The 15,495-nt window shown below is 32.0% G+C and overlaps 2 protein-coding genes across 3 annotated transcripts; one reads left to right on the top strand and one right to left on the bottom strand.

Moving 5' to 3' along the window:
- The first annotated feature begins 3,941 nt into the window (after nt 1-3,941).
- LOC107487883 (uncharacterized) lies at nt 3,942-7,640 on the top strand. Its single transcript, XM_016108575.3, has 4 exons — nt 3,942-4,411; nt 5,551-6,174; nt 6,332-6,507; nt 6,647-7,640. The coding sequence occupies exons 1-4, from the start codon at nt 4,329-4,331 to the stop codon at nt 7,246-7,248; spliced, it is 1,485 nt and encodes a 494-aa protein (XP_015964061.1). The 5' UTR covers nt 3,942-4,328; the 3' UTR covers nt 7,249-7,640.
- A 308-nt stretch (nt 7,641-7,948) lies between these two features.
- Nucleotides 7,949-11,053, bottom strand: LOC107487884 (NEDD8-conjugating enzyme Ubc12). Of its 2 annotated transcripts, none has more exons than XM_016108576.3 (6): nt 10,880-11,053; nt 9,958-10,070; nt 8,959-9,067; nt 8,664-8,742; nt 8,405-8,521; nt 7,949-8,325 (listed from the first exon to the last, which is right to left on the bottom strand). In XM_016108576.3, the coding sequence occupies exons 2-6, from the start codon at nt 10,064-10,066 to the stop codon at nt 8,188-8,190; spliced, it is 552 nt and encodes a 183-aa protein (XP_015964062.1). In that variant the 5' UTR covers nt 10,067-10,070; nt 10,880-11,053; the 3' UTR covers nt 7,949-8,187. The 2 variants fall into 2 exon arrangements, with proteins under 2 accessions (XP_015964062.1, XP_015964063.1); XM_016108577.3 differs by having other exon boundaries at nt 10,765-11,013.
- Between the last annotated feature and the right edge of the window lie 4,442 nt (nt 11,054-15,495).

The following is a 15,495-nucleotide window of genomic DNA, read 5'->3' as shown; positions in this document are numbered from 1 at the left end:
CCAGTCATAAATTAATTAACACTAATTTACTATGATTAAGATTAGTAATTTTGTTCAATCTAAGGTAGGGTATGCCTAAAATAAGCATAACACTTATATGTTTATTAGATGTGCCATATTTATATAGACCATTAGATTTTATTAGATGAAAATCAAAGGCTAATATAAAAGAAGAGTATTGATGGACTCTAATAAATACAGAATATCTTAGTACATAAAGAAATACTTTAAATGACGATACTTTAATACACAATACTTTAAATGGCAACTAAATCTTTTATTCTTAAATAATTAAATATAAAATATATAAATAGAAAATACATGAATATTTTTTATTCATTAAGATTAATTATTACAACGTTTGGGGTAAGTCCCAAAGTTGTCCCTAACATTTCAATCGTCCTATTTAAGTCCCTAACGTTTCAAAATTGACTTAATGTTGTCCTGCCGTTAGGGATCCATTAACAGAATTGACGGCGGAACAAAATTGAGACGATTTTGAAACGTTGGGGACTTAAATAGGACGAAAACGTTAGGGGCAAAAACGATATACAAAAATAAATTTTAATTTAATTTTATCTTTCAATAATATTAATTTTTTACTGTATATAGTATTCAATTATTTTTAATTACATCTAATTAAATTACACTTAATCACATTACTTTTATTTTAAATAAATTTATTTTTGATGTGATTAAAAAATAATTGAATACTATGTATAGTAAAAAATTGATATTATTAAAGGATAAAACTAAAATTTATTTCTATGTATCATTTTTGTTCCCAACGTTTTCGTCATATTTAAGTCCCTATCGTTTCAAAAATGTCTCAATTTTGTCCCGCTGTCAATTCTGTTAATGGATCCCTAACGGCAGGACAACATTGAGTCAGTTTTAAAACGTTAGGAACTTAAATAGGACGATTGAAACGTTAGGGACAAAAACGATACTTTACTCTTAAAAATTTATTTTATATTACTTGACAAATAATTAGATTGTTATATTCAAAATTTATTAACTAATTACTTTTGTTAAAAATATTATTATATAATTGTTCATACCCTAACCCAATGTCCAGGCCCAATTCATACCCTAACCCAATGTCCAAGCCCAGACCCAAACACCTTAAGAAGGCCCCATCAGTAAGGTTGGCCTTCCCCCGCAACTGACATCCGCATAGGAGGTTGGTTCCAACGCTAGGAAGTCGGTAAAGAGTGTTAACTGGCAGATAACACTCATTCAAATAAGTAACTGCCTCTAAAATCTTTCAACCCACTGCCCAAGTCAAATCTCAACCTCCCTAAGATAAAGGGACGATTATCCTCCTTAAAAGGTGGAACCATCCCAACGGTAGCTATGGGTTTACCATTATAAGTACACTGACAATCCTCAGGTAATTAGAAGTCCCATACTCTTAAACTTGCTTACACCCTTGCTGACTTAGGCATCGGAGTGTCTTTCCAGGTACCACTCCCGTCCCTTGCACATACATAAGTCGGACGAGGACTCTTGACCGAGAGTCGGATCAAAAGCCTCCTCATTCACCCGATTGGGCCAACCTTGTGAGTCTAGCCCATCAATCTCCGGTTATCCAACGTAACAATAATATATTTTTTTATGAAAATATTTTAAAAAATAATTTATTTAAAATATTATATATAAGTATATAACACATAGAGATATTAACTTTTTTATTTTTTTAAATTAAAAAAAGCATAATAAGTATTAAAATTATATACAAGTCGGACTATTGCAGAAATATAATCACATAAATGCAACGTGAATCACCCTAATCACATCTCTATGTAAATTAAATGAGTCAGACTAGATTTAGCTTTCTATATAAATCAAAACAGTCTGGTTCGATTTATACATATTTGCATGTTATTCTAGTAAATCTAATCAGGTTGTTTCAATTTATGCATGCGTGCATGCTATCCTAGTAAATCTAAACATAGTGATTAGATTTACACATGCATAAATCAAAACAGGGTGATTAGATTTATATAGAGAGCTAAATCTAGTCTAGGTCATTCGATTTACTTAGAGAAGTGATCGGGGAGATTCATATAACATTTTTTAATAACCATATTTTTTTATTCATTTGATAATTTAAATAATTATCAATAACTTTATACTATTCACATACGGTTTCTACCTTCTTCGATTCTCCATATTTATAGTTGCACTAAATTTTCGTATCTTTTTTTTTGTTTTAGTTAAGTTTAAAATTTTAAACATTATTTTAGATTAGTAACATACACGAACAAAAAATTATTAATTTCTAAAAAAATCGATGTAATTTAAAATTGTTCATTTGAAATTAACACATTATTTTTATAAAAACCAACACATTTAAATTAGTATTCAAGCAAAAAAAATTAGTATTAAAAAAGAATAAAAAATTAAAAATTTTAATAAATTTTATTTGAACATATATAATTAAAAATTTAAATGTGTTGGTTTATATAAATATAATGAGTTGGTGGTTTTAAATGGACAATTTTAATTCACTAATTTTACGTAAATTCATATATTTTTCTAAAAATTAGTAATTTTTTACGTGTACACTAATAATTTAAAATTGATGTTTATCTCTATTGTAATTTGAAACCATTTATTTTGAATTGGTCAGTACAAATAAACATGAAAAAGTTATTAATGGGATCAAATATTATTTTCTCCAATTATTTAGTTTATTTAATGGGATAAAATATTATTTTGGTTCTCAATGTTTTGGCCAAATCCTAATTTTGTCCTTAACATTTCAAACGTCATACTTCAATAAAAAAAAAATTTAAATCTCCTATTTCAATCCCAAAAAATATTTAAGCAGGTTTAATGTTGTCCTACCATTAAATTTGACACAAGCAATTCGCATATTGAATAGCCAATAACATTCGATTTCAATATATAAGTAATATCGATCCACCAACGGTCACTAATATAAAAATTTTTTCTTTTAATTTTGAAGCGTTCATAATTGATTATTAAGATTTAAATTTTGTACCAAAAAAATGAGAAAAATATTATAAAAAGATTTTGACTATATATATTTTTTTAATATATAGAAGAAGATATGACTTAATTAGTAATATTATTAACGTCTATATCAGTCATTTTATTAACTATTAGTGTTAAATTTAATAGTAAGACTATATTAAATCTGTTTAAATTTTTTTGGAATGAAAATAGTATTTAAAATGTTAAAGACTAAATTAAAATTTATTCCAAATATAAAAAATCAAAAATACTACTTTATAAAGAAAAGAGAGTGTGGCATGTTTTTTTACTATACTATATTAATACTAAATAGATGTATAAGACTTAGTTCCATTTGTTATCTATGGGTCGGATTTCTCAGCCTAAATAATAAACAAAAAAAAAATAAAAAAGACTGTAAATTTAACAATTATAATTTCAGAGTTTGTAATCTCATAAAATAATGCTAGCCAAAAATCATACAAAAATGATGCACTTAAAAATTATTCATTATCTTTAAATTAATATAAGAAAAATCATGTACCAAAAAGGTCTATTAACTGTTCAATAAAAAAATCAACCAAACCAAAACAAAAGGTCAACAAAAAAAAAATCGAAAACATAAGGTAAGCCATCCAAAAAACCAACGACTAAGCCATCAAGCCACGCCACCAACAAGAGAAGCTTGTGTCAAGAGGCAGCAGGATGTAATTTCCATAAATCATACCTCGTGGAACGCAAAATTTGATACACACCTCACAATGCTTTCCATTATAAACACATGTTAAATAGAAAATCACAACCCTTTATTTAATTAATTATTAAATCCAATGGACACTTTACATGGACCATGAGAGTTCCAAAAAAGTGCTCTGGACCATTTGAAAACTTTCCAATAATATTAACATATATTGGGAATTCAAGTTAGAAATTATACAAATTTTGGAGGAAAACGCTAGCGTAGGCAAAGGGTTCCACGTATGACTCGAGAGTCAAATTAGAAGTAATGAAAATCAAAGTTGAATTAAAATCACAGTAGAAGTGGCAGAGTCTAAGAGGATAGGTGTGATTGGCTTCACTATTGAGACAGTTTGATTTATCCTTCGTTCCTTTCGCTCGTCTTTTTAGTTCGGTTCGGAGATAACAATAATATTGTGGCAGTGCCTATGTTACTGTTTTAAAATAAAATAAAGAGAAAGTATTTGTTCAGTTAAGTTTGTTGGTGTTGGTGGTTTCAAATTTAGTAATAGTATTTGGGAAAGGAGTTGAAACCGAAGAGCGTGAGATCCGATTCGTGTTCTTAATTATACGTTGACTTGCCGTTTTCATTCGTCAAATTCAATCTGATGCATATTCGGACCCAAAGACATAGCGCTCTTTCTCCATCCAAATCTCGCATTCCCAGTCTCAAACATTCTCAAATCATGAAGTGAGTTTTCCCTCCCTCTCTCTCTCTCGGAGTTTATTTTCGATGAGATGTTGATTTCATTTCATATGGAAAAAGAATAATAGAAAATGGAGATTGGATAGACGAATTCCTGATTCCAGGATATACTTGTTGAAGCTATCTCTAATTTATTTGGAATATAATCTATGATATTTATGTCTTTGACTTTTTAACTTTTATTTGAATTCTACTATGTCCAGAACACTTCCATTTCCCCAAACACAACACGGATTTTGTTTTACAGTAATTATGGAATCGGATTCATTCATATATTGGAAAGGTATAGAACCTGAATGTAAAAGTAAACTTCATCAACCATTTCCTTCAGTTCTTAAGGATTAACACTTTCTCTAGCTGCAGTTTTCCTTTTTTTTTTTATGTACCATAAGCAGATCTGAGATACATGAGGATCATTTTTATAGATGGTGTAATTTGTGCACCGATGACTACTCTCTGGCTAGGGACCCTGTTGTTCGTAATAACATAAGAGTTCTTCTTTCCTTAGCTTTGGTTTTGATAGGCTTATGACAAAAGTTAACCATGAACAAGATAACCGCAAACTTGTAATAGTGAATATTCATAGATTGCAAAGCTAGGTTCCTCTTTAGCATAATAACAAAGGAATGCTTTTATATGCTTCAGAATTCTGGAGTAGAGTTTTATGTAAGTCTGCAGCACTCAAATTTTGTACTAATTTTCTTGTCATGAGGTTTCCTGACAAGAAGGTATAAACACAGTACATATATATAAGAGGGACAGTGTAGTGCACAAGGATCCTGCACTAGGAACAATTGCACCTAAAGAGTGTAATGTAGGTAGTGCTTGTATATGAAAAAAAAGTTCTGTTAGAAACACCAATATAATTGTTAAAAATTTAATAGCTAGCTCAACAGTCTCTTGCATGTTCTTAAATGGGAAGAACAGACATCATCATACTTAACATGGACTTTTGCTGTAATAAAACAGTGTATCGGATGATGATGTAGAGTAACAAATATCATTCTTAAAATGGCATAGCGTCATTCTTCATCTAACTTTACATAATCTGAAATAGTGATTTGCAGCTATGCCTCATTTGTGGTGTTTTATATTGGCCTTGCCATGTGTTTTTTCTTTGACAGGACAACACAGATTTTCGGTGTGTCTCTCTCGCTCATTCTTATCAACCTGGCCGCTATCATGGAGAAAGCCGATGAAAATCTTCTTCCATCTGTCTACAAGGAAGTTAGCGAAGCATTTAATGCGGGACCATCTGATTTGGGTTACCTCACATTCATAAGGAACTTTGTTCAAGGACTATCATCCCCCTTGGCTGGAATACTTGTTCTAAACTATGATCGCCCTGTAATTCTTGCAATGGGAACTTTTTGCTGGGCTTTATCTACAGCAGCCGTTGCCGCTTGCCACGATTTTATGCAGGTTGCATTCTGGAGAGCTATAAATGGCTTTGGTTTGGCAATAGTGATTCCAGCACTACAGTCTTTCATTGCTGATAGCTACAAGGATGGTGTGAGGGGAACTGGATTTGGATTATTAAGCCTTATTGGTAACTTAGGAGGCATAGGAGGCGGTGTTTTGGCCACAGTCATGGCTGGGAAGCAGTTTTGGGGGATACAAGGGTGGCGATGTGCTTTTGTTTTGATGGCAACCTTGAGTGCATCGATTGGACTCCTTGTTTTACTTTATGTGGTTGATCCAAGAAAAAGATCTACCACCATTCATGATGCTACTGACAGTTTAGATAGGTAAATGACTTCATATAACTCTCACATTTGGCAATCTTTTCTAGCATTTTAACCTCCTAATTACCTTTAGTATTGTTTTCATCCTCGTGACTCAACTAAATGCTTTATATCCATTTCATGTATAATTATTGTTAAATCTGATCTGTGTTTTCATCAGGGATGAAGGTATCTATAAAGGCAATGCAAGTGCAGCATCAATATGGATGGACTCTTGTGCTGCCACAAAAGCTGTGATCAAAGTGCAAACATTTCAAATCATTGTGTTACAGGGCATTATTGGGTCACTACCATGGACTGCCATGGTGTTCTTCACAATGTGGTTCGAACTAATTGGTGAGCTTGACTCTCTATTACAACATTCTAAAGTTAAATTTTTTGTTGTATCAAGATCACTAATAAAGTAATAAGCTGTACAAATATTTCAAACTTTATCAGTACTTCTTGTCATGTGATGAATTGGTTCAATGTGCAGGGTTTGATAATAACAGTTCAGCAACACTCCTCAGCCTTTTTGCTATTGGTTGTGCAATGGGGTCCTTCATGGGTGGATCAATAGCTGATCAACTGTCACAAGTGTACCCTCATTCTGGTCGAATCATGTGTGCACAGTTCAGCGCCTTTATGGGCATTCCATTCTCATGGTTTCTCCTTAAGGTGATCCCTCAGTCTGTAAGTAGTTACCTCACCTTTTCTGTCACCCTGTTTCTGATGGGTCTAACTATAAGCTGGAACGGTTCGGCTGCAAATGCCCCTATGTTTGCTGAGGTAGTCCCCGTCAAACATAGGACCATGATTTATGCATTTGATCGAGCTTTCGAAGGCTCGTTTTCCTCGGTTGCGGCTCCACTGGTTGGAATTCTATCTGAGAAAATATTTGGCTACAATGCAAAGTCTGTTGATCCTATTAAAGAATCTTCACCGGAGGCTCTGGCTTTGTCCAAGGGTCTTCTTTCAATGATGGCAATTCCATTTGGATTGTGCTGTTTGTGCTACACACCACTCTACTACATATTCAAGCGGGACCGCGAAAATGCTAGAATGGTCGCTTTGAAAGAGCAGGAGATGATGATTTGAGAGTCAACTGGTTGTATAGTTAATATTGGTTGATCATGTGAAACTGTCCACTGTTTTTGAGACTTGCGGTGTCTCAATTGGACTTTAAATCAACGCTATCACCTTTTGCAGTAACTCAACATTTGGAAGCTGAAACCATCTCCAAACAATATAATGACATCATTTGTCCTTTTATATTGGAGGCTTCTTACTGATGAAGGAACTCCTTCACTCTTGAGATGACAAATCTGGCTGGGAGGATCAGAAATTTGTTCCGGCGCTTATAATATTCTTGCGATGGCAATTATGGCATGAACTGATCAGAAATTTTCAATAGGTTCTTTAGCTAACACCATACCAAATTGAGGATATGTAACTTGTGGTCACTGTTAATTGATAATATCATTTTGTTATCCTCCTGTGTTTTTGCACTCTGTATACACAATTATACTTTTATGTTTTGGTCACTGCTGAAATTAATAACTTCACTCGGCCTATCGACAAAAACCTCAAAAAGAAATTTCATTGTATTCAGCTTAATAGCTCCATGTTTTAGGGAATTTCACATCTATTCACCTTGTTTACGTATTAGATATACTTCACATTTCACACCCATAAAAGGCTTCTGAGCCCTTTCGGGATATGCTACGCAGTTGGAGAGTCAAGGAAAATAGTAAACAATAAATCAAACAGAAAATGCAAGGGAGATAAGAGACAAGTATTGATCACCGAACCCATTTTCTGCTTGGTCCCCTTTAGAATAACATTTCATTGTCAACACTCAATTAACGCACAGAAGTTACAATAGCATTCCATCTGTTTGGCTTTAAGATGCGCTTGGTGGTCTTTGCAAGGAAAATAACAGACTGATGAAAGGAAAATCCCAATTTTAGAATCAATTTTACAAACCATGGGCCTTCAAGCATTGATAGTAAATTTTAACAGGCGTCGAGCTTCAGTCTAGATACAACGTGGGAAAAAGGTTTGCCCCACATATCCACCAGCCATGGCCCTCCTCACATTAGATTCAAACAATTTTGGGTTCTCTCTCAACATAGCAGCAGCATCGTGATTCAGTGGATCCTCATAGTTTGGTTCCTGCTCACAAGTTATAGAGATTATAGTCTAAACTTTACAAAGATAATAAAACCCAACGAGGACATAACTATAGCCATACCGTGAATAGATGATACAAGCCATAAATAACCGTGTTTATATTGAGGACAGGTTTCCAATCTTCTCTTAAGATGTTAAGACAAACATTTCCTTCCAAATCAATATTTGGATGGTAAACCTTCATATAAAAGATAAAGTAATAAATCAGTTTCTGAAGCTGAAATAGAATAGGATAACTACAAATATAGACCACAACCAAAACTACTATGTACAATATGAAGATTGAAATACAATATAAACAAAAATCAAGTCCATCCTACCTTTGTCTTGCACTTAACCTTTGGTGCTTCATGCGGATATATGGGAGATACTTGGAAGGAAAACAAAAATATACCACCTCTGCAACAACAAAACAAAAATAGTGGAGAATATTGAGGATTTTATTCTGTTTTCATTTTGGAGGAATGGAAAAAAAATCACAATGAATTATACATTTTATTTAGCATTAAAAATAACAAAATAAAATCAGAACAAGCCAGAGGAAAATCAAAGCCATCAGTAAGAATCTGTTTTGTCGAGTTTAAAATAATGTGCCAATAACAAAAACTTCCTTACAAGTAATAACCATCATCAGGTCGAATTGTAACTTCAAAGTTCATCAAGTCATCTTTGCCATTGGGGAATTGTATGGTACAAGATTTTGGAAGATTCAGCTCACTTATATCTGAAACATGCATGAGTAGTGTGACAAAAATTTCTATAACAAAATAACATAGGAAAAAACTTGTTCAACAAATATCTGGAACAATAATATATCAGGACCAGCAACTAAGACACACCTTGAAATGATATCACAATTGAATTAGTGAGCTCATAACTCATTTGTATTTTATATTGTTGATTACTGACTATATTTCAATATTAAAAAATACATCAATGTCAGAAGTAAATCATTGTTGGCAAATAGTAGCAACAGTTAAGAACATTTTGCTGCACAACTAATGCAGAAGCAAAACTAAGGCAGTACAACTAAGAGCAAAAATGCAACAAGATGCCAGATATTCATTATTCGTTGCAATACCCTTAATAAACAAAGTGTTTTTTTATAATAAATGCAGAGCTTAGCCAAAATCATTAAATCAAATGGCAACTATTTTAGTTATCCATGCTTTTCATTTTCATCCTATATAAACTCAGATTATCTTGTGGATGAAACACTAAATTAGAATCTTTCAACTTCTGTTCTCTAAAAATAAACCATCATGACACTCAAGAAATCTATTCTAGCTCGCCTTATCTACAACACTCCTTCATGCCCCAAGAAGCCAATCCCCAACAAAATCCTTTGACAAATTCAAGTTACTAAGTTATCCAAGAACCTTTTAGTCATTAAATTTTACAGCTCAGAATCTACATCAGATCAAGCTAAACAGTAAACAATAGAAGTAGAACACTTTGTTCCCCTCATTTCCTCCGTCCTTTGCTTGAAAGGGGTAGATTGAATAAAGTGAGTGGGTTTAGGGTAGATCGAAAGTGCAGTCGCACACGAATTTGGCCATGACAAAAAACAGGCCAAAAAAAAAATCCAACTTGAAAAATGAAAAGACAGGAAACCTTTGTGAAGGCGCAACTCGCCGGCGCTTTGCTTCTTCACGGGTGCTCCACCACTTGCATTTTCTGCAAGTTCTCTCTGCTTTTCCTTTACTTTAAAAAGCTTGATCATAGTCCTACAAGACGGAAATCAACTCTAGAATCACAAAAATTAAATAATAGACCAGCAAATTATGAAATTATTAACTATCACAGGAAAAAAAAAATTCCATCAGAGAAAAAAAAAAGGGACAGCAAGCAGGTAAGTCTGCCTACACTGAGTCTGATCAAAACTACCAGAAGAACCAACTATTTTATGCTTTTGACTTCATAATTATCTATCGAGAATCAATCCCCCGAGTAATTGTCTCCATCTCTATGAAAGGCTTAGACTTGCAATATGAACATGATCAGAACTTTTATAGCATAAAAATCTGAGTCACCCAGAGGAAAAATAAAGTTCTTTTTATTATTATCATTAATTTGCAAACATAGTCTTAAGCTCCGCAATCCTACCAGCAACTACCGCTTTCTTCTTCTGTTCATTTGCAATAGATTACGCATAAAAAAAATATTCAAATAATGAACTGTCAGCAGATGCTGTTCAATTAAAAGGCAACTGTGATCTGATAACAAAATAATTGCAAATTACGGTGTTTGTAAACTAGCATCAAAGACGAAAGTAACATGCTTGATATTGTAAAATAACAACAAAGAAGTCCCTTTCAATCAAAATGGTAACTAAATTATGGCGAAGCAATTAAGAGATAAGAATACGAAAAAACCCTAAAAAATAAAAAACGTAAGGCGGGGATCGGGGAATCTACGCACAAATCTGAAATGAAGGAAGAAGAGACAAGTTGCAGAAAATCGAGGGGATGAATAATTGAAAGGTGGGGAGAAGAAGAAGAAGGTGATGGAGGAACAAGATTTGTATGAAAGGAACCTGTTTGATGAAAGAGCGCAGAGAGGTGGGTTCGGGTTTGGGTGGGGATTTCCGCAGCTGAGTCTCGTTTTATGTATCTGCACAAATCCAATTAGTAGTAACCTTTTTAAGTCTCTATTATCTCTTTCTTTCTTTCGCCCCACAAAAAGGCTTCATTATTTGGGTGCGTCTTCAATTTTTCATCATCAATGTGCATTAGCCCTTTTTTATTATTATTTATTTTTTTAGAATGAATATGTTGCTTTTTCTACACGCACAACATTGTTTTATAATTTATATTATAAAAATAAAGGATGAATATATTCAACAATAAATTTTTATTCATAATTATAATTATAAATAGAATACTTATAAATTTAATATGCTAACAAATCTACTAAAAAAAATTGACTTTTATAAAAAGATTATTTTTAATAGATAAAATTATCTAAATCCCAAAATATTAATCAAAATTTTTAAATATCTCCTGCAAACTTAACAAAATACCAAATTTTCGGTTTCTAATTTTTCACCGTCTACTTTGTCAGGGATATATATGAGAAAGATGAAATTGTTGATTTTAATTCGAATCTGACTCTAAATAATGATTGAGTCTAACTTTAAATTTTTTACTTTTTTTTTGTCAGTAAATTTTTATCTAATCTTAGACCCGATAAAATCTTATTATTTTCGGGTTACACTAAAATTGGGTCTAAATCGGTGAAATTTGGGTCATGATAAATTTTATATAAAAAAATTATGATGCACTTATTTATAAAGAAGAAAAAAACAGAATTGTTATCGAAAAGTTAATATCCATATTTAAACTTGAATTTGTCTATAAATTCTAATTTTCATGATTCTTTAATCTATTTTCTAATTCAACAAGTGTGATTACAAACAAAATAATAAGCTTATAATTAATATAATATAATATTATAATTAATTTAAAACATATATAGTTTTTTTAGTCCCCTTGGAGTACATATAGGCCGAGTGAAGTTGGGTTTGCCTTGACCTAAATCCAATCTATTTTTGAGACCCTTACCCAACCTTAAATCCAATGAAATCGCACCAAATTAGCCCCTAAAGTATTTGGGTTTGAGCCGGATCTTCGGGTTGGACTGGACCATGCACACCCCTACACCCTACCTGTGACACCCCGTTACCCTAAGTCTTACCTCTAGCCGTAAAGTAAAGAATAACAAAATGCCACGACAGTTCTAAAGCTTATAATATATAATAGGGTTAAGTATGATTTTGGTCCCTTAGGTAGGGGCTGAAAATTTATTTCGTCCTCGACTTTTTTCCACTATAAAATAGTCCCAAAGGTTTAACTTAGTTTTAAAATTATTTTTCAAACAAAAATACCCTTCCCCCTTCTTCCCAAAATCACCCAGAATAGAGCTGAAGCTGAAGCTGAACTAGAACCCACCACCACCATCATCTTCATCGAAGCATCAATAACAACAACAATCCAACAATGTAATAAACATTCAAAAAAAAATAACCAAAAGTAGAAACAGAAACAATGAAATTAGAATCAAAACCAAAACCAAAGCACAAACAACCAGAAGTAGGAGCAGAATAAAATTGAATTAGAAGTAAAATCAGAACCAGAAGCACAAGCAACCAGAACCAGAAACACAAGCAACCAGAAGCCGAACTAGAACCAAAAGCAGAGCAACCAGAAATAGAATGAAATTAGAAACATAATCAGCAGAAATTAACAAAATCAACAAACGGCGAGAATCATAATCAGAAATCAATGTAATTAATAAAATCCAAAAGTCAAACAAATTCAACAACAAAAATAACAAAAACGGTGAGGAGAAGAAACGGCAGGCTAGGAGCAGCAACGACCGACGACTGAGCAAGGAGGAGCAGCAAAAATGGCGAGCAGCGCGCGACATCCACCCTCTCGGATCTGTTGGCGTCGACGTCGAGCAAGGGAGAGGAGCAGCGACATGGTGACTGGCCGACAGGACTGCATTTATGATTTCTTTCAATTAAAATTGTAAAAAAGTAATAGGATAATAAAGAGAGGAAGGATGACAACATAGTGATTCACACGACACAAGGAGTTTTGGTCGTGTCCACTCAGTTTTGGGATGCTGTTGGTGGAGGCCAGGGCCAGTGGAAGAGGTTTGGGGGGAGAGTGAGAGGTTGTGTGTTTCAAAATGAGGAAGAGGATGCACGTTTTGAATTTAGGACATGTTTATCATTGAATAAATGCGACAGTGACGCATTGTACGTTACTAAAACACAGTGTTTCACTAATTGGACTCATCGACAGATAAATATGTTGGTAAATTTGACAGTATTCGTGCCTATTTTTCTTTTTCTTTTAATTATTACTAATAAATTTATTGTCAAAAAAGTAATCTACTAGTAATAATTTGACTTAATAAATTTATTATCAAATTTATTGATAAATTTGTCGCTAATATATAACATTAAATCTAACAATATTCAATATTTTTTTATAGTGAATGAGATTGTAGTGATGATGGTGAGATTGCGAGGTGCGGGGTTGGACAATAGTCAAATAGTGGCTTCTAATGGAGTGAAACGATAGTGAAGAGTTAGCAAATAAGAATTAGATATTGAATTTAAGAGAAGTCATTTTTTAATTTTGATATTTTTTAAAATATAAATAATTCTATCCATCATAACTATCTTTTATGAATATAAATTTTTTTATTAATATATTAAATTTTTATAGATAGAATGGAAATAGTAATTTACGCCAAAAGTCGAGGTAGATGAGCACCGCAAAATAAATAGAGAAAAAGTAGGGTGTATTTTCAAATCTCCGGTAAAAATTATAAATTATAAACTTATTCTTAGAGAGTGTTTTAGAATTTTTTTAAATAAATATTTTATTTATTAAAATAAATAATTTGTAATCTTTTGATAAAAATATATCATATTTTTATTTTTTTTATAGTGTAAATAAAATAATACTACATATATCTTATTTATACTGTAAATAAGATAAGGCATGAAACAATGTGACTGTATCACGTTTGTATACATAGTGTGTAACTCTCTTACTTTATTTATAGTATAAACGAGATACATATAGTATTATTTCATTTACACTGTAAATGAGATAAGATTGAAGAAGGTCTATATATATGCATTTTGTCCACAGCAGCTTAGCTTGTGACATCCATTTGTTCAACTTTTCTCTCACCTTTACCCTTTTCTAATCAAATTTTTGAATTATTTCAAGATTATGGCGTACATCGATAATCACGATGCGGACGACTGAACTCCTCGTCTGAATCCTTATCGTCAACGTCCATGTCTTTCACTGGACAAGCAGCGTGTAGCGGTGGTGGTGCGAGAGGTAGGTCATCCTACACAAAGTTCGACTGCCCAGAGACATCACAAACCTCTGCACAAAATTCCATCACTTGTTTCGTAATGATTCTTCCATGGATGTCAAACATCAAGCGCACATACTCGTCGCCATGGAGCCAAAACAGACGAAACAAAAAAATTCGATTTCCTATCGGTGCTAGCAACCTATACCCCACACTTTCGATCTGTTTTCTCCCGCTACCACCGACACTACTAAAAATCAGACTCTTCAGTTCGGACAAAGAACTTACTTGCCGGGTACGCAATAGAATGAGATTCTCACACTTAATTATCACCCCATTACAACCAAATATCTAATACTACTAGACATTTTGGCTTATTTTCGAAAAAAAAGTATTGAAATATTTGTGAAGAATACAAAGAATTACACATTATTTTATAACTACTGAAAATTATTTGTCGTTATATATCTCATTTACATTGTAAACATTATAATTATTCACATATCTCGTTTACACTGTAAATAAAATATACACATATTTTATTTTATGTCTTATCTTGTTTATAGTATTATTTCGTTTATACTGTAAACGAAATAAGAGATACGATACTTTTCGACAAAAACGCTATAAAATAATTAATTTGGTAAATAAAATATATATTTTATTTATTTAAAAAAATATTTTTTCAGCTATTCAATATAATATTTTCATTGTGATATCTGAACTGATATAAAAAGAAGGTAAGAGAAATGATAAAGAGAGTATTTTATAGATTAAGTGATGATCGTTAATTAAAGAGTGTAAAGTGTAAACAACTTTTTAAGAATGGTTGAAAAGAGAAAATGTTAATTGCTAACATATTAATTTAAAATTAATTTAAAATTAATGTTAAAAAATATTATTATCTAATATATTTTTTAAGAAAGTACAAAGAAATTAATTCCTAACATACAACAACAACATAGGAGATCAAGTAGTCTGATCTCAACTCTCCATTATTTTTGAAAACAAAAGTTAGCCTTTAAATTTAAAAATAATTGTTTAGAGTATAAAGAGGCAAGTGATTAATTTATTGTTTATTTTATAATTGAAGACTAATTTATTAGTTTTGATAGAGACAAAATTTATCTCATGGGGTTGGATTTTATGGATCAATTATACTAGTGTAAAAAAACAAAAAAAAACAGCTCCTAAATCAATCAAAAAATATATTAAAATATAAATATATATTAAAAATAAATTAAACAATATATATTTATATATAAATATATTGTGGTTAATTTTTTATATACACACAATAATTTT

Source organism: Arachis duranensis, chromosome 5, assembly GCF_000817695.3.
Source record: "Arachis duranensis cultivar V14167 chromosome 5, aradu.V14167.gnm2.J7QH, whole genome shotgun sequence".
In the NCBI taxonomy this organism is placed as follows: Eukaryota; Viridiplantae; Streptophyta; class Magnoliopsida; order Fabales; family Fabaceae; genus Arachis; species Arachis duranensis.
This window is presented reverse-complemented; position numbering and strand designations above follow the sequence as displayed.

Excerpts from the sequence above, each read along its gene's own strand:
- LOC107487883 (XM_016108575.3), top strand. The coding sequence starts at position 4,329 with ATGCATATTCGGACCCAAAGACATAGCGCTCTTTCTCCATCCAAATCT. Across the intron at positions 4,412-5,550 it reads AAACATTCTCAAATCATGAA|GACAACACAGATTTTCGGTG; the intron begins GTGAGTTTTCCC and ends TTTCTTTGACAG. Across the intron at positions 6,508-6,646 it reads AATGTGGTTCGAACTAATTG|GGTTTGATAATAACAGTTCA; the intron begins GTGAGCTTGACT and ends TTCAATGTGCAG.
- LOC107487884 (XM_016108576.3), bottom strand. The coding sequence starts at position 10,066 with ATGATCAAGCTTTTTAAAGTAAAGGAAAAGCAGAGAGAACTTGCAGAA. Across the intron at positions 8,743-8,958 it reads CCTGATGATGGTTATTACTT|AGGTGGTATATTTTTGTTTT; the intron begins GTAAGGAAGTTT and ends TTGTTGTTGCAG. Across the intron at positions 8,326-8,404 it reads GCTTGTATCATCTATTCACG|GAACCAAACTATGAGGATCC; the intron begins GTATGGCTATAG and ends ACTTGTGAGCAG.